The sequence below is a fragment of the Micromys minutus genome (genome assembly GCF_963924665.1).
Source record: "Micromys minutus genome assembly, chromosome: 24".
Lineage (NCBI taxonomy): Eukaryota > Metazoa > Chordata > Mammalia > Rodentia > Muridae > Micromys > Micromys minutus.
This window is the reverse complement of record NC_137959.1, coordinates 45054225-45077277: the sequence shown is the minus strand read 5'-3', so window position 1 is coordinate 45077277 and position 23053 is coordinate 45054225. Positions and strand designations below refer to the sequence as shown.

Below are 23053 nucleotides of genomic sequence, written 5' to 3'. Positions count from 1 at the left end.
CTGCCTCAGATCAGGGGCCACCAAGAGACCTTGGAAGGAAGCACCCGGGAAATGAAATGCAGAGGCAATGTGGAGGTGGGAGAGGCCAGGAAGCAGCAAGTCCTGTTATGCTGTTTCTTTGGGTGAAAATGTAGCGGCAGACTCTCATTAGGCTGAGCAGTGCAGCCAAGAGGCCAGCGAGACTCCAGTATCCAGGGGTAAGAGGGGCCAGAGGGTGGAGGCGTCCAGCACACCGGTCTGGGGTTGCCTGCGGAGGGGAGGAAGGCTGACTTGCAGCACTGGACACTGAAGCCAGGAATTCACACATGCTTAGCAAGAATTCTACAACTTCTGGGTGTGGTGACACGTGCCTTTAATCCCAGCATCAGGAGGCAGGTGGATCTCTGGGAGTTTGAAGCCAGCCTAGCCTATATAGTGAGTTCCAGGACAGCCAGGACTATGTAGAGACCCTGTCTCACAACACACACACACACACACACACACACACACACACACACACTACTTGAGAGCTCCAAGGACAGTCTAGAGCTCCAAGGAGGGTCTGACTGGTTGTCTTGGCTGTTCTTAGCAACCCAAGTCCTCATACTGAAAGGACAATTGAATGGCCAGAGACAGGGTGCTGTCCTGAGACCTCAGACTTCATCATAGATGCTGTTTATTAATGTGTTGCAAACACAGCAGCAGCATCCTTGACTTTGGACCTGCTGTGTGTCCCAGAGTGGGAGTTTCTATGACAACCCGTAACTTTTCCGAAGACCCCATGAGCTGGGAATATAACTCAGTGACTGAGATGCCTGCCTGGTGTTTACACAGCTCTGAACCTGATCTCAAGCACTCATAAAACATAATGTGATGGTGCCTGCCTGTAATCCAAACACTCGGGAGGTGGGGACCAGAGGATCAGAAGTTGCAGGTCATTGTTAGCCACGAATATGGTCTATATATACGACTCTGGTGCAAACTCAACAGCCTGCTGTGGTGGGGCACACCTGTAGCCCTAGTAGCACTTGGGAAACAGGCAGAAAGACTTCTGAGAGTTCCAGGTCACCCAGTGCCACCTGGTGAGATGCTGTCTCAAAACAACAAGAAAAAACCAAGATGTCCCAGTGGCCTTGGAGCACTGCCTCAACCACAGAGAAAGAAATGTAAGTCAGGTTCCAGCGCACAAAGGGAGCAAGTGTTCTGGATGGGCCCTGCCTCCTGACGAACTGTGTTCATCCTGGGGCCACAGGTTGGCCTCCTAAAACTGAGTATAAGGATGTCCCCATGTTAGAGAAGGATGCACAGCACAGATGCAATCGAAGCGGTGAGAGATGCAGATGTTGAACGCGATAGGCCAGTGAGAGAGGCCCATATGTACCGTGACTCCATGCACATAAGGTGCAAAGCCCCGCAAAACAATAGATGACCTTGTGACCAGTTGGGGAAGTGGTAGCACCAGGGTGCTCCCAGGAGGTGCTCCAGACCACAAAGAGACACAGATCCTTGTCTCAAGCCACAATAGCTAGTGACCCGGAATGGGCCCATGGCGTGCTTGGATGAGTTGAGCAAGGACTTAGGATGGTGCTGAGCCAATAGGAGCAGGTTCTCTTGTGTGCAGACTGGAACTGGGGATGGGACAGAGTCTTAAAGGACACACTGACGCTCTGCCAGACTCTCCTTCAGGACCAGGAGTCTGGACTACTCAATCTTGGGGGAAAAAAGAGAAACTATGTGAGCCAGAAGATCTCTCTGTCTCTGTCTCTCTGTGTCTCTGAGTCTGTTTCTTTGTCTCTCTCTGTCTCTTTGTCTCTATCTCTGTCTCAGTCTCTCTGTCTCTGTCTGTCTGTCTCTGACATGATGACTAAGATCTTCTTGGTATCTATTAGCCTGAAGTCTAGGCCCCGGGCCTGGTCAGGGTCAGGGTTGTGGACTGAGAGTAGCACTGAGATGAGGCTGGCTCTGGAGGTGTCTTAAGACATGGCCCCAAGTCTCATCACGGCTGCTGAAGTAGATGTCCCCAGAGACAGAACCCAGATCAAGGAAGGCTTCCCTGCTGCCTCACAGGGACCTGCTTTAGCCTGGGGCTGTTTCTTAGGGATATTCTGTTCAACTAGTGACTCTAAGAGGAGTTAGTCTGTTAACCCTTGGCCATCATTTCCCCCACCCACAACACATAGCCAGCCAGCCAGATGTCCCCTTACATCCTTGTACCCTCAACAGATGGCTTCTTACCCTACTTTCTCTGCCTGAGATTCTGTCTTAGAGTTGTAAAATGGAGCCTTCTAGGGTCGAGGGCAAATTTCACGCACCCAACTAATGCCTGAATTTTTATGCATGTGGTGAGAGGTATAGCCAGAGGCTACCCAGGTCAAACTCCACACACAGAAGTAATGGCTGAATTTTTATTTGTGTGGTGAGGGGCATAGCTCTCTCTTGCACTGGTCTTCAAGCTCTAGTGCTCATTGAAAGCCGAGCACAGTGACATAGCTGTTCAAGAGAGACCCAGGCTTCACCTAGACCCTGCAAAAAATATATAATAATAAACCTGGACGCTGTTGTTGGGTTAAAACCCCATAGAGTAGACCAACCCCCAGGGTGGCTGACAGAGTCTTAGAAAGAGGCTTCAGCAACTAAAGCAACAGAGTAGTGTGGTCCTTTCCAGATGCACACATGCACACTCAGACACAGGGTAAAACACACACACACACACACACATGCGCACATATATGCGTGTCCACAGACACAGGAGTAAACACACAAGCATACATAAACAAGGCCCTAGGCTTTACAGCCTGGTAGTCAAGCATGGGAGGCCCAGCTTATACTCTACTGTGTATTCTTGGCTGAACAGCTTCCTTCCTCTGAGTTCAGCCCCCCCTCTGGGAAATGCATGCACTCACAGTGGGCCATCACGTGGGGCTGTGGTGAGAACTCAACACAGCAGGCAATGTTTAAGCAAATGCTTAAGAGAGTTCTGAGGAGGGAGAGATATACTCCACGGTGTGCAGGTACTAGATCTGGTGAGGGAAGGAGGGGGGAGAGAAGAGGGAGCAGGGAGGACACACCCCTAGGCCAGCTGACTGCCCACCAGTAAGGGGCATCCACAAGCAGAAGGACAGGCCAGGGGCAGGTGGCGAGGGGAACAGCTTCACTCACAGCTCTCGTGTGATTGGCCGGACTGCGTGGGGCTTGTCTGACAGCTTTTCAGCCCCCACACCAATTACAGGCACTTAGTCACAGGTTCCTGCCCGCACTTCCTTTCAGCAGCAGGAGAAAGAACAGCCTTGATGGGGCTAGTCCTTCCCACCCCCTCCATCCTGGCCTAGCTTGGCTAAGGAACAGGATGGGCACTAACCCAGCAGGGCAGAGCTTGGTCTCCGAGACCCAGTGGGCTCTATAGGAGGGACAGTGAGGTGGGAACACATTTAGATCACAAAGGATGGCCCTTCGGAAGGCTTTGTATGCCACGTCAGAGCATACGGCAGGTCAAGCTGAAGCACAGTGCTCGGGGCCTAAGAAATATGGAGCCTCTCAATCAAATCAATAAGGCAGCCATGTGACTCTGCAGTCTCTCCTCTCTTAACAGGGACATCAGCCAGGCCTGAGTTCTTAGCTAGCTGAGACAGGGTAACCACAAGGGGTACTCTGAGGTCATTTAGCCATCATACTGGCTGGTTTTGTGTCAACTTGACACAGCTGGAGTTATCACAGAGAAAGGAGCCTCAGTTGAGGAAATGCCTCCATGAGATCCAGCTGTAAGGCATTTTCTCAACTAGTGATTAAGGGGGAGGGCCCAGCCCATTGTGGGTGGAGCCATCCCTGGCCCAGCCCATTGTGGGTGGAGCCATCCCTGGCTCAGCCCATTGTGGGTGGAGCCATCCCTGGGCTGACAGACCTGGGTTCTATAAGAAAGCAGGCTGAGAAAGCCAGGGAAACAAGCCAGTAAGTAACATCCCTCCATGGCCTCTGCATCAGCTCCTGCTTCCTGACCTGCTTGAGTTCCAGTCCCGACTTCCTTTGGTGATAAACAGCACTGTGGAAGTGTAAGCTGAATTAACCCTTTCCTCCCCAGCTTGCTTCTTGGTCGTGATGTTTGTGCAGGAATAGAAACCCTGACTAAGACAGCTATGTATTAACTAGAGGATGGAACCCCACTGGGGGCTTATTCTCATGACACTGGCCATGGGCCACTCCTGCCATGACGGCCCCTGGGGACTAATATTTCAACTAAGCAGGACAATACGTGGTATTTGTAGGGTTTTGTTTATTTGTTTTCATCCTTCAGGACAGAGTTTCTCTGTGTAACCCTGGCTGTCCTGTAACTCAATCTCTGGACCAGGTTGGCCTTGAACTCAGAGATCTGCCTGCCTTTACCTCCTGAGTATTAGAATTAATGGTGTGCACCACCCACCCCCAACATTTTTTGTTGTTGTTGTTTTTTAAACAGGGTCTCATTATGTAGCCTTGGCTAGCCTAGAATTTACTATGTAGATCAGGCTGACCTTGAACTTAAAGAAATCTGACACCTTCACTTTCTTCACTTTCACTTAGTCCTTGGTATTTTAAGGACCTAGCTCTAGAAGTGACATTGGACCCCAACAGAATGTGACCCTACCTCTCAATGCAACACTCAAAGCCCTGTTAAGCAGCCATACTTGTCTCTGGCAAACAAGGGATAAGGATCAAACCCCCTCAGATAGACCTCATCTGGCCCAAAAGATGTTCAAAGTCTAAGGTGTTACTAGAGCTGGTTGGGCTGGACAGCCAACGCCTCCAAAACACAGCAGAGCCTGTGGAAAGGGGCTGATTTCACAGCATGCGTGAGTCAGGGTCAGTCCCAGTGGGGTGGGCCGTGGGGCTCTTGGCCACTCTAGGATCCCCAGTTCAGCCAACTTGGAAATTCTTTACCCAAGGCCCTAGGGTCATTCCCATGCCAAATGCTCAAGAGTGAGGCTCCCCAACTTGTTGGAAGATTCCCGAGTTAACTGGGAACGAATTCTATCTGCCTTGTTGGGTTTGATCCACACAAACACTTCTGGACTCCGCAGTCAAATGACACATGCTGCAAGATAGCAAAGGGGGTAACAACAGGAACTTGGACAATCAAGGATGTACTGGCTCTGCCCCCATCAGTGTCTGACCCAGGCCAAGTCCCTCCACTAATCTGAGCCTTGATTTCTTTGTGAGGTAAGAGTCTAGGACTAGGTTCCTCAAGTGCTGAAAGAAACTCACTTTCTCCTTGCTTTGTGATGTCTTGGAAGGGATGACCCTTCTTACCCCTCTGGCCAGCAGCTATCCCAAGCCCTCCACGCTGACTCTTCTACCGTATAAACCTTTCCCTCACTCTATTCCATCTGCTGCGGCTGGGATCCCAGGCGCCTTGGCTTCACCAGAGAAGAACCCAGGCAAATCTAAGAGCTGTCAGGCACTGTGTGGACCGGGTCAAACCCAGCTGACACCCTGCTGGTGTCTCCTTCCCGTATATCTATGGAAGGTGCATTTCTCTGGTGTCCTCTCTGTCCCCAAAGAGACCAATATCCACCAGCCCTTCCGGAATCGTAGCCAGGTTACCATGGTGATGCCTATTATCCAGGCTTAACGGGAGATGAATCAGTAGCTAAAAATAGCCCCAGAGTGGATAGATAGATAGATTGATAGGTGGGTGGGTCTGATTCAGGGTTGGGACAATTTGTTTTTCTCAGACAAGATAATTGAGAGGAAATCTCAATTAAAAATCCACCCCCACTCAGACAGGTGGAAGCTGCCCTCAGCCAACAGCTTGTGGCACATGGTGAGTCCTGGGTGCAAGCCAAAGTCACTTAGGGCTGCTTTTCCCTTCCTGACACATCAGCTGAGGGGACTACCCTAAAGCTTAGGGCCACATTTGGACTGGTATGGGTGACCTGGTGAGCCTGATTCTAGGGACGTTCGTGTCAGAGCCTCTGAAGCAAGAAAGTCGCAAGGCTGTGAGAATGGGGGACATTTTATTATACCCAAGCTGCCTCCCACAGACCCGGCTGGCCCCCAGGGTCTCAGGTATGGGCATAGGTTGGAATGGCACCAGATAGGATGAAGAAACCTATGGGAACTAAGTACCAAGACATAGGTGTCCTCAGGGTTGGGGTACTGCCTTTCTCCACAAGAGCAAATGGCAAGATTCTCTAGTCAACCACCCCTTCACCAACCCTTCACCACCCTTTCCATAGCTGAGCTGCCAGGATTATGACAGGTGTGGCCCCACCCATCTCTCAGGGCCAAGTTGGGCTTGGGGGCTCTTTGAAGGAAGCTTTGATTGACAGCTGCTGTGCCAGGTTGGTGAGTTCAAGCAAGAGAGGGAGAGAGCATCTTTCACATCATCTGAGAGAAGCTTCACTTCTTTCAGAGCACCCTGTTCGGTGACTGTTGGGGACGGGGAGGCCCAGACATGGGGAGGCTACTGATTTCTGTCACTCCACACACCTGGGTCTCTTCATGTTGGGAAACAGGCTACTGACCCAGGCCAGCAGAACACAGGAAGAAGCAGGGCTGGGGCCTGGGCTGGGTGATAAGCTTCCGAGGGGTCTCTGCGGGCACAGGAGATGCTGTAGATGGGCGGACTGCTCGGAGGCCCCTCCCCTGACATCCTCATGGCGCTGAGCTGGGACCAGCCTCTCCAGTCTGGATGCCAAGGCTTCGAGGGGGCAGTTCCTTGTGACTGTAGTATTCAACTACCTGCTTTGGCACCTCGGCCAGCACACACTTGGCCAGTGCCGCAGGGGATGCCTGGGTTCAGAGACAACATGGTTACATCCAACGGCCTTCCATATCCTCATTCCCCTATCTGGGTCGCAGTCCCAGTACTCAAATCTACTTAAGGGACTTGTGACTTGGCAGTCAGTTGAGCTGCTAAGGACACAGACTGGAAATGCAACCACCAAGCCCCTAGACTGCCCTAGCGCTAGCTGATAGAGGTACCTACAACTGTCCCCAGTGTGCTGGGGTGCCAACCTAGCCCTTTCATATCTCCCAGCCACAGCAGGTAATGGCAGGAGGTAAAGTGGGACCGCCAGGCGCAGGTACCCACCCTCACGCTCTCTCATGAAAACCTGCAATGTATATGTGGGAGAGAGTCCATGTGACGTGTTTACTGTAGTGTGGACATAGCTGGGTGCCAGGTCCACAGTACCCCCACTGGCCTCTCTGTGTCAAGAATTTTAGGGTCAGAAGCTCACTGCACAGGCAGCCATTAGGGTGGAGGCTGACTAGGAGCCATCCCTAGGGACTGCTCTTCAGCCTGACATACGAAGTGTGAGCAGGGAAGCCACGCATGCACAGAGCAGTGAGGACTGTCCCCCAGGGTCCAGCCACTTACGTTCTTGAGCTCACGGAAGGGCACAAACTGAACGATGTCTCGGAGTGCAGGTTCACCTCGTGGGGAGCGCAGGACTCCATCATCCCCGTCTAAGATTTGCATGTCTGTGAAGTCAGCATTGCCCACCCCAACGATGATGACTGACATAGGCAGGTGGGAGGCACGAACGATGGCCTCTCGGGTGTCCGACATATCCGTCACCACACCGTCCGTGAGGATCAGCAGTATGTAGTATTGCTGGAGGTATCAGAAGGAAGTGGGGGTGCTGGTCCCCGAGTCCTCTCAAAGACACGCACATCACATCCAGCTCCAGTCCCCCCACCTGGAGGAGCCCCTGCTGTGTGTGCCTCTGCGGTACCCAGGCTGTTTTCTTCGAAGCACAACACAACACTCATGACAATCCTAACCATACATCACTGTTGGCCACTGTGCAGAGTTAAGTTGCTCCACCTATCATGAGACTGCAGAATCCACTTTACAGACAAAGCCACCTAATCAGGGCTTGAACCCAGGTCTCAGAGGAGGAGGACTCCCTAATGGACACAGCCTAACACCCTGACACCAGGGTGCCCAGCTATGCTTCAAGAATGACAAGAGTGGGAAGTGTTTCAAACAGAAGTCCATTCTCACGGTCAAGAATATAATACCCAGGGGGCTGGACAGATGGCTCAGTGGTTAAGAGCACAATCCGCTCTTCCAGAGGTCATGAGTTCAACTCCCAGCAGTCACATGAAGGCTCATAACCATCTGTTATTAGGTTTGATGCCCTTTTCTGGTGTGTCAGCAACAGGATCTTTAAAATAAAATTAAATTTAAAAAAAACCCAGCCAGATGTGGAGTGGTGCGCACCTAATCCCAGCACTAGGGAAGCAGAGGGAAGCTGATCCCTGAATTCCAGGACAGCCAGGACTACATACAGAGATGAGAACTGGAGAGAGGGTTCAGTGGTTAGAGCACTGGCTACTCTTACAGAGATCCTGAGATTGATTCTCAGCACCCACATGGTGACTCTTAACCATCTTCCAGCAGATCCAGTGCCCTCTTCTGGCCTCTGTGGGCACTGCATGCACATGTTGCACAGAAGCTTGTACAGTTGGGGTTGAAGAGACAGCTCAACAGTTAAGAGCATGGACTGCTATTCTAGAAGACCTGGGTTCATTCCCAGCAACCACATAGAAGCTTACAACCATCTGCAGACATACAGGCAAATCACTCAGTTTTTTAAAACTCTGGTAACAGAAACCATAAAAGTAACTATGTGTGGGGATGGCTGGAGCCTGTGATTCCAGCCCTCAAGAGGGTGAGGCTAGCCTGGGCTATATACTGAGTCCAAGGTCAACCTGGGCTATAGCGTGGGAACCTGTCTCAAAAACAAAACAAGCAAAAAAAGCTCCACTAGAAATAAAACAAAACTTTCCTAGGTTGGCAATAGAGTTTAGTTTATGACTCTGCTTACAGAGTAAAAAGCAGGCTCAAAGCCCCAGCTCCAAATAAAAGTGAATTTCCTGAAGGTAATGCTCATATTGTGCTCAGGTGACCTCAATCTCTGGACATAGACACGGATGTCTGAGGATCAGAGTTACAATCTGCTCTCAGAAGAGTCACTGAAGGTTAGCCAGTAGTGAGTGCTCACACTTGGAGGCAGACACAAGGCACTGCTGCAAATCTGAGGCCAGCATAGTCTCCAAAGAAAGTTTTAGGCTAGCCAGGGCTACATAGCAAGACTCTGTCTTGATGAATAAAGAAACATATAAAACACAAAGCTGACTGCAATTTCAGCACCAGGAGGCCGAAGCAGCAGAATTGCAGGTTTAAGCCTGAGATCAGTAGCAAGAGTTTGTCTCAAACATATGTGCACATACACACACATACACATACATATACATACACACATACATATACACACATATATACATATACATATACACATACACACATACATACATATACATACACACATACACACTCATACATACACATACATACACACACGTACATACATATACATACACACACATACACACATATACACATACACACATACATACACATACACACACATATACACACATACACACATACATACACATACACTCATACATACACATACACACACATATACACACATACACACATACACACATACATACACACATATACACACATATACACACATATACACATACACACATACATACACATACACACATACATACACACACATACACACTCATACATACACATATACACACACATACACACATACATACACACACACACATACACACACATATACACACATACACACACACACACACACAATGCATTTGTATGTGAAACTGAGATGTGTAAAAGCACCATTCAGTGAAAACACATAAGCAAGCAGGTATAGAGTTTCCTTGTGAAGTATGAAAAAAAAAGCTGAAACTCAGGGTATTTGCAAAATGTATGAATGTCTTCAAACCTCTGAGCTGGGCGTTTAAAGATAGTTAGGATTATTTCAATTGTGTGTCTTTTAGCACAACAAAATAGTTAAATCAATTTTTTTCGAAACATAAGCAAAATGAAGCCCAGCACTCAGGACACTGAGTGGCCCTAGAAAATAATGACAGCTCTTGGCCATGTTGTTGGGACCTTCCTCTAAGTCTGAAATTAATTCAAGGTGAAGAAATGAAAATGTTTAGATTCAGAAACAAGAGACATGTAGGCAATTGTTGATCAGGAGTGCGAATCTCTGGGAATCATCTGGCAATTTCTTAGTTTTAAAGTTAAGAAAGAAAGACCGTCACTGTGTGTGATGCTCACATGTCCACATGGGGGTCGGGGGCCAACCCCTCTGCCTTGCACCTTTCCCTGTGTGTGGGTTCTGGGACCCAAGCTCAGGGCAACAGACTTGCATGGCAGGCACTTCAGCAGCTCCACTTGGAGATTTCCTGACTTTAGGAAACAATGAGACCTCAGCTCTTAAAAATTTGTTTTTCAAGGAAAACAAAAAGCATAAAGGTTATTGTAATAAAGGGGTGCACTCCTCAGAAGACAGACTGGCTAGGCTTAGTACATCCATCCACTCTGGACACACTGCCTAGAAGCCGGGATGATATCTGTTGGAGGCCCTCCTTCCTGGAGCACAGAGGAATCCCGACAGCCATCCCTGGAGAGGGCTCCAATGCCAGTGTGTGTGACAGTCCCTGACAGAGGGCTAGCCTGCTGCCTCTATAAAGGAACCCCCTTTCCCTCACAGCTTTTGGGCAGCAGGATGTCTCATGACCAGAGTCTGGGGGTTCCAGGTGGAGTCTGAAGGGTCAAGATGAAGGGGACAAGCACAGTCCAAGTCAGACCACACCTGGGGGCACCTGGGGACAGGTAAGAGTGTGGACCTAGTAGGACTAGATGGCAGGAGGGGCTGCCTTCCGTGCCCTGCCAGGCATGTGTTATACACAGACCCACCCCACAGACATGCACATTTAAGGAGGAAGTGACATTAAGCTACAGCCTCTTAAATAGTTTAGGAGGACACTTAATGCATACATACATGAAGAGGATGAGGCGGGGGGGGGGGGGGGAAGGAGGAGAAGATAAGAGGGACCAGGGATGGGTGGGGAAGAAAGGAGCAGGCTGGGCTACTATGACCCAGTGCCAGAAGTCATACGCTAGTCTGGTCACTTGTAAATACGACATTTTTTTTTTTTTTTAACAAATTGAAAAATTAAGAGAAAGCAGCAGGCCAGCTGCGGCTCAGCAACATAGAGAGGGCTACAGAGGGCGGAAGGTAGCACGCTGAGGATGCTAAAAGAGCCGATATGTGACACCCGCAGAGATGTAGAGAGACAGGAGGAAAACTGAGGCAAACCAGTGTTCATCTGGATAGCCGAGGGCTGACCCTGATGTGATTAGTTCAGTCCTCTGCCCGAACTAAAACCAGACTGCCTGGGGCTTCGAGAGAGAGAGCCACCAGCTGACAGCCCGAGCCCATCCCTCATCCCACCCCGTCCTGCCCGGCTGCCTTTGCCCTGGCTCTACCCAGATAATTGCTTCCCTGGCTCTTCACCACTAGGACACACATAGTTAACTGCATGCAATCCTGTCCCTGGTCACCTACAGAAGCCTCCCCGGTGCGCTCCTCAGCGGCTGCCATGCGTGCCACCTTAGAGATGATGGGCGCCACGTTGGTGGGGCCGTAGAGCTGGACCTTCGGCAGGCAGTTCTGGTAGGCCTCCACCACGCCCTGGATTCCTGTAGGGAACAGAGGGGTGAGCCTGGCCCAACGGAGCACTATGCCAAACCCGCCTCCAGCTCCTACCTTCACATTCATCATCCTCGGGGTTGAAATTGATGGCAAAGTCATGGGACACCTGGTGGGGACAAGAGTCAGACAGGACCTTCCCAGGACCCACTTGAGTCTCAGTTACTGGGAGAAGCTGGTTTGTTGCTTTTCAGGCCCATGTGGAAAGACCTCCATGGAGAGAAGAAGCCAAGGAGGCAGACAGACAGACAAACTAATGCCGGGCAATTACTTTAGTGCTTGAACTCTATAACTGCATCTTCTAAGGTGCGCTAACCAATACTCCCTCTTTTCTTTCCAGCATCTATGTAAGAAGTTGAATTGTCACTTCTGATAAGAACATGCATCATACCTATAGCTCCTCCTCCAAGGGGCCAACAGTCAGTCTCTGGGGCCATAGGCCCAGGTCTCCCCTCCCTCCACCCCCATCCCAAAAGGGAACGGTGGCAACCAGGGATCTTGTAGCCAACACACTCCTTCCTGGGTTGCAGAAGGTTGGAAGTAAGGATGGGGTCCCAGCCCAGGACTCTCCTACCTCATAGTTGGGAGGGATCCGGGCTCCAAATCCCAAAGCAGAAAATCGCTTGTCACTGGAAAAGAGGCCCTCAGGTGAGTAAAGTAGACACTGGAGAGAGTCTGGAAGGCCTGGGCCTTGCTGGTCAGAAGTAGGGGTCACAGGTAAGCCACAGAGGGGAAGCTGGGGAACTGAGCGGAGATCATCCACAGCACAGGCAGGAAACAGTAGAGTTGGCACCAGAAGACTGGGAACTGCTCCCCAGATCTTTCCTCCAGGCCTGAGGACCCTAACCTGAGGTTGCAACTCCTGAAGGGAACCTACTTTGCCCCCACTATACTCCCTGTTCGCCCACTGACAGGGAGAGCTCCACAGGCAGGGAGCTCAGGATGGGGATCTGGGCTGTTGTGTGGGTTTGTCCTCAGCCTTTCCTAGTCTGTCACCCCAACCTCCATGGCTGCACTTTTCTGCCCTATAATTGATTTCCAAACAATGTCCAAGTTCGTGTCACAGTGAAGGGGTACGTGGCCATGTTAGAGACACAACACACCCAGCCCTTGAAGGGTCTGTACCCAAAGTCAGTTGAGCTGTGAATCTACTGGGTCTGCCTCTGCTGGGTTGCTGCAAACAATACCCCCCCCTCTTGCTTGAGATCCTCCTCTTGCACCTCAGGTGTCAATCATACTGCCTGGCACCCCTTCAGAGAGTCCCCAAGACCAACTTGGCTCAGAGAGATGGGTGGGGCCCCACCTGTCATAATCCTGGCAGACCTCGCCCACTGCCACCAGTGCCCTCAGGTATTCGTTGGGCTGGTAAGGGTTGATGTGGTGGAGGGAGCAGCTGTTCCTTGGGTCACCATTGGAGGCTGTGAAGTCAATGGCTACCTGCAGGGGCCAGGATGATGAACGTCACTGTGCACCTGCGCCCTCTCTCACACACACTGGATAGGACAGGATACCCAAGCCCAGCTTGATGTCAAGAGGCTAAACTCTCAGCTTCCCCAGCCCTATGCAAGCTTGATTGTTCACTAGGACTACTCACCAAACCTCAGGAAATGAAGGGCTCCGCAGACCCTGAAAACCCTAAGTGCCACCCTTGGAATTCCAGGATGACATTGACCCTGTCCTCTGGAAGAATCTTTGAGCTAAACTCCCCTCCGAGGGGCAAGGCCCCTGGAAATACTCTCTCTTAACCGCTATGGTCCCTTTTGAGCCTTCCACCTGATCATTTCAAAGCTCCCTTGGGTGTGGCTCTGTTCAGCAGCCCAGCATAGCTGTGCATGAAAACAGGTGTCGGAGTCTGTGATGGACTCCCTGGACCGTCTGTGGTCAGCCCAAGGCTAAGTCAGATGGATGCTACAGCCCTCATTAGCTAAGTGCCCACTGCTGTGTTCTTTAAGGTGTTTATTTTGTTCTGTCCTATAATTTTGTAGAAGCTCTGGGTGGGTGGCCCTGGGCTGGTCCTGAACTCCTACATCCTTTCCTTGATCAGCATAAAGGGAAGGAGAGGGAAATGTGGATGAGAACAAATATTGGAGCCTGACACTCTGAACGCTCCTGCACAAAGGGCAGGGCCCAGAGACTCACCGTGCAGTGGATCTGGCAGCCGCCCATGATGTAATCCAGGAAGGAGTGGACCCTGTGGAGCTTCCAGGCAATGCAGTTGGCAAAGCCACTGGTGACCCCCTCAGCCCACCCTCTTCCTCCCAGAAAAGTAGGTCTGTGTTAGTGGGGGAGGAGCCTATTGGGCATCTCTCTCCTAGGCACTGAAGTCTGTGGGAGCATCTTTCCCACTCCCTCCTCCCTCACCCTTCCCAGGTATTTGAAGACCCCACAGTGAAACCCACTGTACCTCAGAACTGAACCTTTGAGAATCATTTGATAACCTGGAGAAGCTAATCCCACCAACCCATCTCCCTAGGGCTTCGGGCAGGACCGAGGCTCACCTTCAGGTCTGCCAGGATCACCACCCCAGAGTTCTTGTAATTGCGCTTCTTCTGTTTGTACTTGGCATTCACACAGTCCCACTGGGCCTGGGACAGGGACAAGGACAGGCAGAAACTCCACCCAGAGCAGCAGTATTCAGGCCCCTCCCCCTCAAGGGCCAGGAGCCCCTGGATGTCCTAGTCCTGATGGAGCCTTCACACTCCACAAGACTGTCTCCAACAGTGCACAGGAGGCCCTCGCTGCCCGTAAGGGCCAGAAATGGTCTCTGTGGGGACACACCCACTTCACAGGGGAGCAGTCAAGCACACAGTAGGACAGACAGGAGTCGTATGAATGAGAATATGAACAAGATAGGGCCCAGGTTAGATCCTGCACACACTGCAGCCTTGGCCTACAGGTCAGCCATATTCTGAGCCTGTAGATCTTCCTCGGGGACACCAGGGCCCAAGAAAGAACCCAGCACACCCACCCAGCTACAGAGGGTTAGGCAGGTCCCAGGAAGGGTGCCCCTCCCACCTTGACACACAGAGTACATGGTTGCTCACATGGTCACTTGCTTGCAGGCCCCTGTTCTGAGCACGTGGTGGATGTCACTGTTCTTTGTCACCTGTGCCTTCTCTGGGGTGGGGTGGGGTGGAATGACTAGCCTCCCAGAGAACCACTAGGACAAGTCAGAACCTGTGGCCTGAGATGGGCCAGCCACTCACCTGCTCCTCCTCAAAGGCCTTCTGCATCTCTGCGAAGGTGGTGGTGAAGTCGCCAATGAAGTCATGCTTTCCTCGGGAGTCATAGTCCCAGACCAGGCACTGGGTGGGGAGCCCAGGCCTCTCAGTGGGGGGTGTTCCTCAGAGGGCATGACTCCCCCAAACCCCCTGGCCCTGGGCAGGTGTCATTTGTCATTCCCTCCTTGGTCTTCCCTTAGCCACAAACCCTAACTGTCCAAACACTCAGAGGGTCTGGAGGAACTGCACACCTGCCCGGGGGTCCTGGCGCTATGACCATGTCCCTAAATATCCCCCCATTCTAACCATGACTCCATTTTCAGTTCTGCTCCAAACTCTGTGCTCACCTTCAGAAGCCGGGTCTCCTCACAGCTGCAGAGCGAATTCAGGGACACCTTGAAGGGTTCCCACACTGGGTTAAGGTTGTTCTTCACTACCTGTGGGCCAAAAGAGACTGATCTGGGTGGGAACCCCACGGCAGCTAGGGCCCAGGGAGCTCTGGAATCCTTAGGTCATATGTCCCTTAGCTGGGCTACCGGGCTCTCAGAGTCTCAGCTGCGCAGGGGCACTTGGGTAGCAGCCTGTCTCCTGCCCCCTGGAGACTGGGTACCAGGAGACTAGGCCTGTTTTAGGCTCCAAACAGAGCTGGTGTAGTCTAGACAACTCCACTCTCCACTTCCTCCACCCCTGACCCTAATCGCTTCAGCCTCACACCAGCCACCTGGGCTGCTTTCTCCTTAAATAGATTCTTTTCACTCAAATTAATTTGTCTCAAAAGGGAACTCTCTCCCCGCTGTAACTAAAATCCTGTTTCCCGGCAGGAGGAAGCAGGTATCCCTAAAAATAGGACCGGTAACAACAAAGCTGTCACGCTAAATTTGGGCGGACAGAGAGCCAATCCAGCCAGCTGTTCCATTGAAAGAGAGTAGAAAGCCTTGGAAGTAAAGACCCTGCAGCCACAGGGTTGTGGTATGTCCCTGTCCCTCATCTGGGAGGCCCATTGCTGGTACTTCACGTGAATGACCGTCACCTCTGTCCGGTAAACCAGCTGCTCAGTCCCGTCGTCATTGACCCGATACAGCTCCAGGAAGGGGTCGGACTTGCTGAAGAGGTCCTGGGGCAGCAGAGGGTGTGCTGGCAAGAGGGCTAGCCAGCCGTGGGCCTGAGGATGGCTCCATCCCTGATGGCTGGATGTTGGCTTCATCCTTTGCACGTTGGTATTTCACCCCCTCCCCACAGCTCCAATTTCCCCAAGTATCCCCAAGTTGGAATGCTCCCCGAGAGCCTGCAGGGACGAGGGCTCACCATTTGGAGCCTTCACAGGCTTCACCCATAGGGACCCGTGGCCTGTCCCCCAGTGTGTTTCCACATCCCCCACCCTGCTAGTTGTTCACACTCCACCCACCCACCCTGGCTTGTCCCAGCTTAAATATCTCAAAGGGAGACAAGAACCCATGAGACAAGGCTCAGTCCCAGTTCAGGACAGTGACCTCTCTGTCCTCCCTGGGCCCCTCTCCTCATTATTAAATATGAACCCTGCCGCAGACAGTCTGATAGTCACATGCCAAGGGGTGTTGTGGAACAAAGCTCTCTACCACATATGGGAGTGTGTGTGTATGTGTGTGTGTGTGTGTGTAGCTGGGAGGGTGACAGCCATGTCTGTGATGATTGTGAAGTGAACGTAGCCACCAGGGATGTGACAGTGGCGTGCCAAGGGCTCCACGCATAGCTCCCATGTCTCTTGTTCTCTGAAACTTAGAAGCCAGTGCTGAGCAGGAACTAGGCTTTCACAGTGAGCCCGCCTGCAGGAGGCTCGGAGCCCAGCACTCGGGGGATCTCACCTTGTCATCCAGTTTCCGGGCCTGGAAGGAGAGCTCCACATAGCCATTGTTCCCAGAGATGTCTTCTGCTATCACCTGAGTGTGTCACATGGGACCCATGGGCTGCAGGCCATCGGTCTCACCCTCTTGCCTCAGCTGCCACTGGTCCTGAGGGGGCCCTGGTCTCTCCTAGCAACTACACAGCTCCAGTCCATCGCCTCCTCCCAAGACACCCCACCCCACAGCTCCGGGCCTCACCGTGATGGTGGATTTGCCAGCATTTCTACCGAATCTCAACAGCAATGGACGTGTCATTTTCTTCTGGGCCACAATCTGGAAAGCAAGAAAGCTAGGCAGACTTAAAAGAGGAAGGGGACATTGCTCAGCCTCCTGGGCTCTTTCTTCTGCTCTCATCGGCTCCCCACCTCCCCCAGCCTCTGATGGCCTTCTGCTGGTGTCTGGACACGCTCCTCAGCTTCTGTCATTCTCGGGTCTTCCCCTCATCTGCCTGTGGGGTGTAAACACATGCCACAAGGGACACCAGAAGCAGATGCATTAGGCCATCAGCCATCAACCCTTATCCAGGACCTCACGGTACAGCCGGCCCGATTCTACTCACTGGTCTTGGGTGAGAATCCTTGTGGGCTGACTGGTTAAATAGCTCTGAGCTCTGGACCCCTCCTGTCCCCAGTGAGTCAGAGTACCTTTGAGATGGAAGAAGATACTTGGCTTTTCTGCACAGGTGCCTGCTTAGAGAAGGCCATGAGGATATGGGCCCCGATGCTCAGTCCCAGAAGAGCTCATCTTCCACCTTGAGCCTCCCTCCCTCACCTGTCCCACTGGGTAGGTAGCTCACACATGGAGCAATGCACCCCTAACCTAAGGAGGGAGACGGCCTCACACAGACCCAGGCTGCGCGTGGCATATCACCTGTGTAGTAGGAAACAGAGTCTAAGGGCTAAGTTCCAGTGAACCCTTTTAGGCTGCAAGCTCTGGTCTGTTCACAGACCCTTACATCTCCCTGAAGAAGACTCTGTATTCAAGGGCCCAGGATGGTCTATATGGTGGCTGCCACCTTGATCCCAAGGAGTGGCCTCTGACTCATATTTACTACTAGCTAATGGACACCAGGGGACCATGGTAAAAAGAGCTACAGGTTGTGGCACCTGACCAGTCGGCCAAGCTGACCTCAGAGCAGACGTTCATGCAGACATGTTCAAGGACAGAACTTGTATGTGGCCATACGTGTATCCACATGCGGCCATGTCTTTCGATGGCCATATATGTTCATGTAGCTCAGTGCTGCCTGGACTGTGGTGCCTGCACACATGCATGTGATGGTATCTGTGACTGCGTCCACACACTTCTGTACCTTTGCCATCTTCTGAAGGAAGCTGGAAGGGAGTGTGCCCCACTTCATCCCAGCCACTATTACATAAAGGAGGGATGGCAAAAACAAAGAAATCTAAAGAGAAGGAGCCCCGACCAGGCAGTGGTGGGGGATGAGTCACACATGATGTCGGAATGGAGAACCAGACGGCTGGCCAGAAAGGGCAGCCTGCAGGGTGACAGCCACATGAAACCGTTCATCTCAGTGCCTCTGTACTATCTAGTGATTATTCCTTACTGTAAAGGACATCCTGTGTGGAGGTGAGAAGACTTTACCTCACAGCCCAGTGCACGTCACATGGGCAACAGAGAGGAGAAGCCAAGGACAGTGGCTCCAGGCTGCCAGCGGAGTCCTCTAGCACTCTCATGGTTAACCCCATGCACCACTCCCGCCAACCCCAGCTGCAGGAAAAACATGGAGCCTGCCCCCTGCCTGTGTGGGACAGAACCCAGAACCTCAAATGTTCGAGGCGAAAGCTGCCACCAAGCTGTGCGTCAGACTCAGGAGGGCTGTGTGCTGCTGCGGAGAGTTATGAAGAGACCAATGGGGAGAAGAGTGTGTAGAGTGTGTGGGGGTGGGAGTGGGGGGGTAAGGGAGAGAGAGGGAGAGATTTTAAAGATAGGATCTTACTGTGCAGACCAGGCTTATTGAGCAGCACCCCCCCCCGGCCTGCCGCAGGCTGGGATTATAGGTGGAGGTGGGGGCTGGGGGGGTTGGAGGGGCACTACAGCTGGCTGTGGTTTCCTTTTTCTTTTTGTTTGCTTGGGTTTGTTTTTTCCTTGTGTTGAGTCAGGACCTCAAGTAGCTTAGTCTTAGATTTGATAAGTGTCTGATGGTGGCCTTGAACTCCTGACCCTTCTGCCTTCGAGTCCCAAATATTAGAACCACAGTCGTGTACTACCATATCTGGTTTGTGGGAGAGAGTGGCTACATGTGTGTACATGTGGGCGTGCATGCTGTGAGTGTTAAGGCCACAGTAGAACATCCAGTGTCTTGACTGTCACTCTCTTCTTTACTCAGGGTCCTTACGGAACCTGGAGCTAGGTTGGTGGCTTCAGTAAATTTCCGGTCTATATACCCCAAAGCTTGTGGGTGCCAGAGATTTGAACTCATGTCCTCCTGCTTGTGCCGCAAGAGCTCTTAGCAGGTGAGCCAGATTCTTTCTCCATCTTTTTTTTTTCTCTTTAAAGACAGTCTCATTAATCCAGGTTGGTTCCAAATTGACCATAGAACAGAGGATAACTTTTTTTTTTTTTTTTTTTGAGGCAGAACCTCTCTGTGTAGAATTGGCTGAGCTGGAACTCACTCTGTAGACCAGGCTGGCTTTGAACTCACAGAGTTCATCTCTGCTCTGCCTCTTGAGTGCTGATATTAAAAGTGTGCACCACCACTCCAGATAACCTTGACTTTCTGTTTCTCCTGCCTCTACTTCTTTTGATGTTTACTATAGGAGAGCACTCTCTCATGTGAGGTACATTCCCACCTGGTTATTGTTATGGAAAATCATATATTTATTCACTTATATGAGAACAGGATATCTAATAATAGGACTGGGAGGGGCTGCAGGGATGTGCTATGACAGGCCTATGGGAACACAGGAGCATGTAACCCAGCGTGGTGGTGCACGCCTGTAGTCCCAGCACTCAGGAGGATCTGGGTAAGAGTGAGTTCTAGGACAGCGAGGGCTACACAGAGGAACCGTCTTGGCGTTTCACGCCCGCAGTTTCGGTGACTGGAAGAAGATGGAAACGAAAGGACTCGAAATTCAGCATCATCCTTGGCTACGTGGGGAGTTCAAGGGCAGCCTGAGCCAATATGACATCCTGTGTTTACACATGCATCTTAGAAACAATCAAACAAACAAGCACTCTGAGTTAAGAATACTTGCTGCTCTTGCAAGAGGACCCAGGTTTGGCTCCCAACACCCATATAGAGGTTGATAACTATCTGTAACTCTGCTTCCAGAGACTCTGACACCCTCTTCTGATCTCCAAGAACTCACGATGAGTGTGGTTCCCAGACATAGTTGCATGCAAAGCATTCACACTCGTAAAATAAATAAACCACTAGAAAACAAAACGGATAAGGGCCCCGGTTGGTGGTGCACACCTTTACTGCCAACACTTGCGAGGCAGAGGCAGCTGGGGCTCTATGGGACTCAGGCCAGCCAGGGCTACATAAGAAGACTGTTGAAAACAGAGACAACACAACCGGTAAGGAAAGGTGGGTATGCTGGTACACTCCTACAACGGCAGGACTCAGGGCTGAGGCAGGAGGATTTCAACTCCAAAGACGGCCTGGGCTGTCTCAGAAAAACAAGTGCTTTTAAGGAGAAGTGGAGGTAGGCAGAGGCAGATCTCATCTCTGCAGAATCCCTGAGCTGAGGGCATCGCTGCCCCAGAAGCTGCTCCTACCCTCCTCCCTTCCAAGATGACGGGGTACTCACTTGACCCAGGGTACACTCCATGCCCCCTAGGAAGTCATCATCCTGGCAACTCAGCCCACTAGGCCCGTGGGTGTCGTACACCTCAAACCGTAGCTTCTGCATCTCCTCGAAGTAATAGTCGATAGTGAAGACCTTGGAGAACACAGGATGCAGGCTGCTCTTCACCACCTCTGTTCTGTCCACCTGCAGCAAGCCCCAGCCTATGAGCCAACGCCACAGGTGGAGCCTCCCCAGATCTGTCTGGGCTCCTGCCATGCTCCCTCCCACTCATCTGTACCGTTCCAAGCTTGCCCAGAAGGGTCGTACTACACGCTAGTGACACTTGCATGCCTGGGATAACAGCACACCCTTCCCCTAGCCAGTCACAGGCTGCAGTTTCTCCACATTCTCTCATCTCATGCCCATCACTGCCTTCCCATCTCCACATTACAGATGGTCAAACAGAGGCTCCGGGAACAGCAGGGTCCCGCCTAGGGACCGAGATGTTAGACTGAATCAGATTCTAGTCCTGGGCAGGGCAAGCCTAATGTGGAGACTTTTCCACAGCACTTGGGGATTTCTCTGCTGGAGGGACTTGGGTTCACCAGTCTCTCACTAAGTTCAGCTCCCTCCTCCGGAACTTATACCAATGACAAACCTTAGCTAGTGGATTGTCAAGTCCCCTCGGCATGGAGGCTCTTGCATTCAAGACAAGCGTCTGCCTGGCCCTTTCTGGGAATATATGATCCAGGTATCAATGAAGCCAGGCTATGATATGGGAGGACCGGGGTCACAAGATAGTCTTTAAAACAGTCTGCAACAGAGCAGCCCCCTAATACCTTCTAGGGGCGTGAACACACGCCTTGTGGCAGGTCCTTTATCTTCCAGGGAAGTTGACCACAGGATTTCTCGGACCCAGAGTCTAAGGAATATGCTGGGATGCGGAGCTGGTATTACTTGAGGTGCCATGCATCAAGAGGGGAGGTCCCCAGAATAAGCCCTCCCCTTCACTCTCTGTATCCCCTGCACACCCTCGGTGCCCTGGGCTACCCTACAATAGTCACAGCTTATCTGATACGTCTTTCCTGGCTCTTCTCCCATGCTTCCTGCACATGACTGCCACAGCCAAGCGGTGGCTTGGAGCTGCTGTTGGGGGCACTCCTACTTGAGTAGAGACTCAGGTTCAAGTCTTTTGTGCCTGTTAGGCCTCCCAACTGAGAAAGTGGTTTATATTCTCCACAACACGGGCTGTATAAAACACTAGCCCAGAACATGCGCAGAATCCTGACGCTACCCCAGAACACAGGCAGTACCCTTCTGGGGGCTAACGAGAGCTGGTGACTACGGAGAAGCCCACTTTCTGAAGACCCTGGCTACCCTGGGTTTATGGGAAAACCCCATGCTGGAGGCAGGCACTCAGGGGGCATTAAGGAGCTGGGAGGGGCTCTCAGTCCTCGATCTTAGCCACATGCATGCAATTTACCATTTCTCCTTAATCGTGGTGAGGAGACAGGTTGTAGGCTGGAGAGTCCTCTAATCAGGGCATCTTAAATCTGGGTGACGGAGTCCCTGTCCAGCCCTGCCCAGCTCCACTCTACCTGACCAGCAATGTCTAGCTCGCAGCCCTAACACCACTGACCAGGCTGCTTCACAAGCGAGAAGCTCATGGCTACTGCAGCCAATAGAGGGGGAACCCTACAACCTTAGACAGTTCCTATACCTGCCTCAGGCAGGGTCCCCACTCCCAAGGTGCACTCCCTCCTGCGCTCCTTAGTCTAGCCTGGGCGCTTAGCTCCAGCGCTACAACCCCGAGCGGAGACCCTCGGCGGCACTTCTGAACACTTTCCATGAAGGTTCTTTCCTGCCGCAGCTCCCCTTCTGCCCTGCCCTTCCTCGCAGCAGGTGGACACCTCCTCCCTTTCCCTGGTAGCCCCAGTTTCGGAACACTCTTGCCAGCACCCCAAATCTCAACTCACGCTCAGGTCCTCGGGTGCCCAGCTCCGGGACACTGGGCGCCCTACCTGTAGCCACTGGCCCTGTGTCTGCTGCAGCAGCACCACGCTGGGGTCGGACTTGGTCAGCGGATCCCGGTCCAGCAGGTGCCGGCAGCTCAGCCGCAGCTCCACCTTCGAGGCGCAGGGTGCAGGCACCACCCCCGGGGCCACCGCGCGCTCCGAGTCGCCGCTCATGCTTCAGGCTCCGCACTCTCGAACCGGTGGGCGCCGGAGAAATGGTGGCCGGACCAGGCGTGGCCGCGCTTCCCCGCACGCCCGCCGGGCGCGGGCACACGTGTCTCGGGCGGCCGCCACAGAGCGGGGGCTGTAGGGAGGCGATGCTGCCGAGAAGGGATGGAGGGGACCGCGAAGGGGCGGGGCCGGGGTGGGGCCACAGGAGAAAAGCACAGAGACCTGGTAAGGGAGTAGATGGCCGGGAGAGGTGCCCCTTGGAGAGGGGTTTAGGTCCCCTCACTGGAGCTGAGAGATAAGGTCTGGGTTGCACGCAAGCTCTGGGGTTGTGGTGTCTCTATAGGGCTCATCGGTTCTGGAAGCTCCACACTGCTCGAACCTAGGCACCAGGTTTCCTTCGTCCAGACAACCTCTGAGAGATGCACAAGCCACCCC

At 52.3% G+C, this 23053-nt stretch overlaps 1 protein-coding gene across 1 annotated transcript; it reads right to left on the bottom strand.

Annotated features, from left to right (window-relative positions):
• Positions 1 to 6606: 6606 nt before the first annotated feature.
• CPNE7 (copine 7) lies at positions 6607 to 22621 on the bottom strand (the record flags this gene model as incomplete). Its single annotated transcript, XM_080937297.1, has 15 exons — positions 6607 to 6744; positions 7334 to 7570; positions 11433 to 11566; positions 11634 to 11685; positions 12151 to 12205; positions 12880 to 13013; positions 13716 to 13775; positions 14075 to 14161; positions 14783 to 14881; positions 15145 to 15234; positions 15828 to 15911; positions 16639 to 16713; positions 16876 to 16950; positions 20454 to 20636; positions 22454 to 22621. 15 exons carry the CDS (start codon positions 22619 to 22621, stop codon positions 6607 to 6609), a joined length of 1671 nt encoding a protein of 556 aa, XP_080793423.1.
• Between the last annotated feature and the right edge of the window lie 432 nt (positions 22622 to 23053).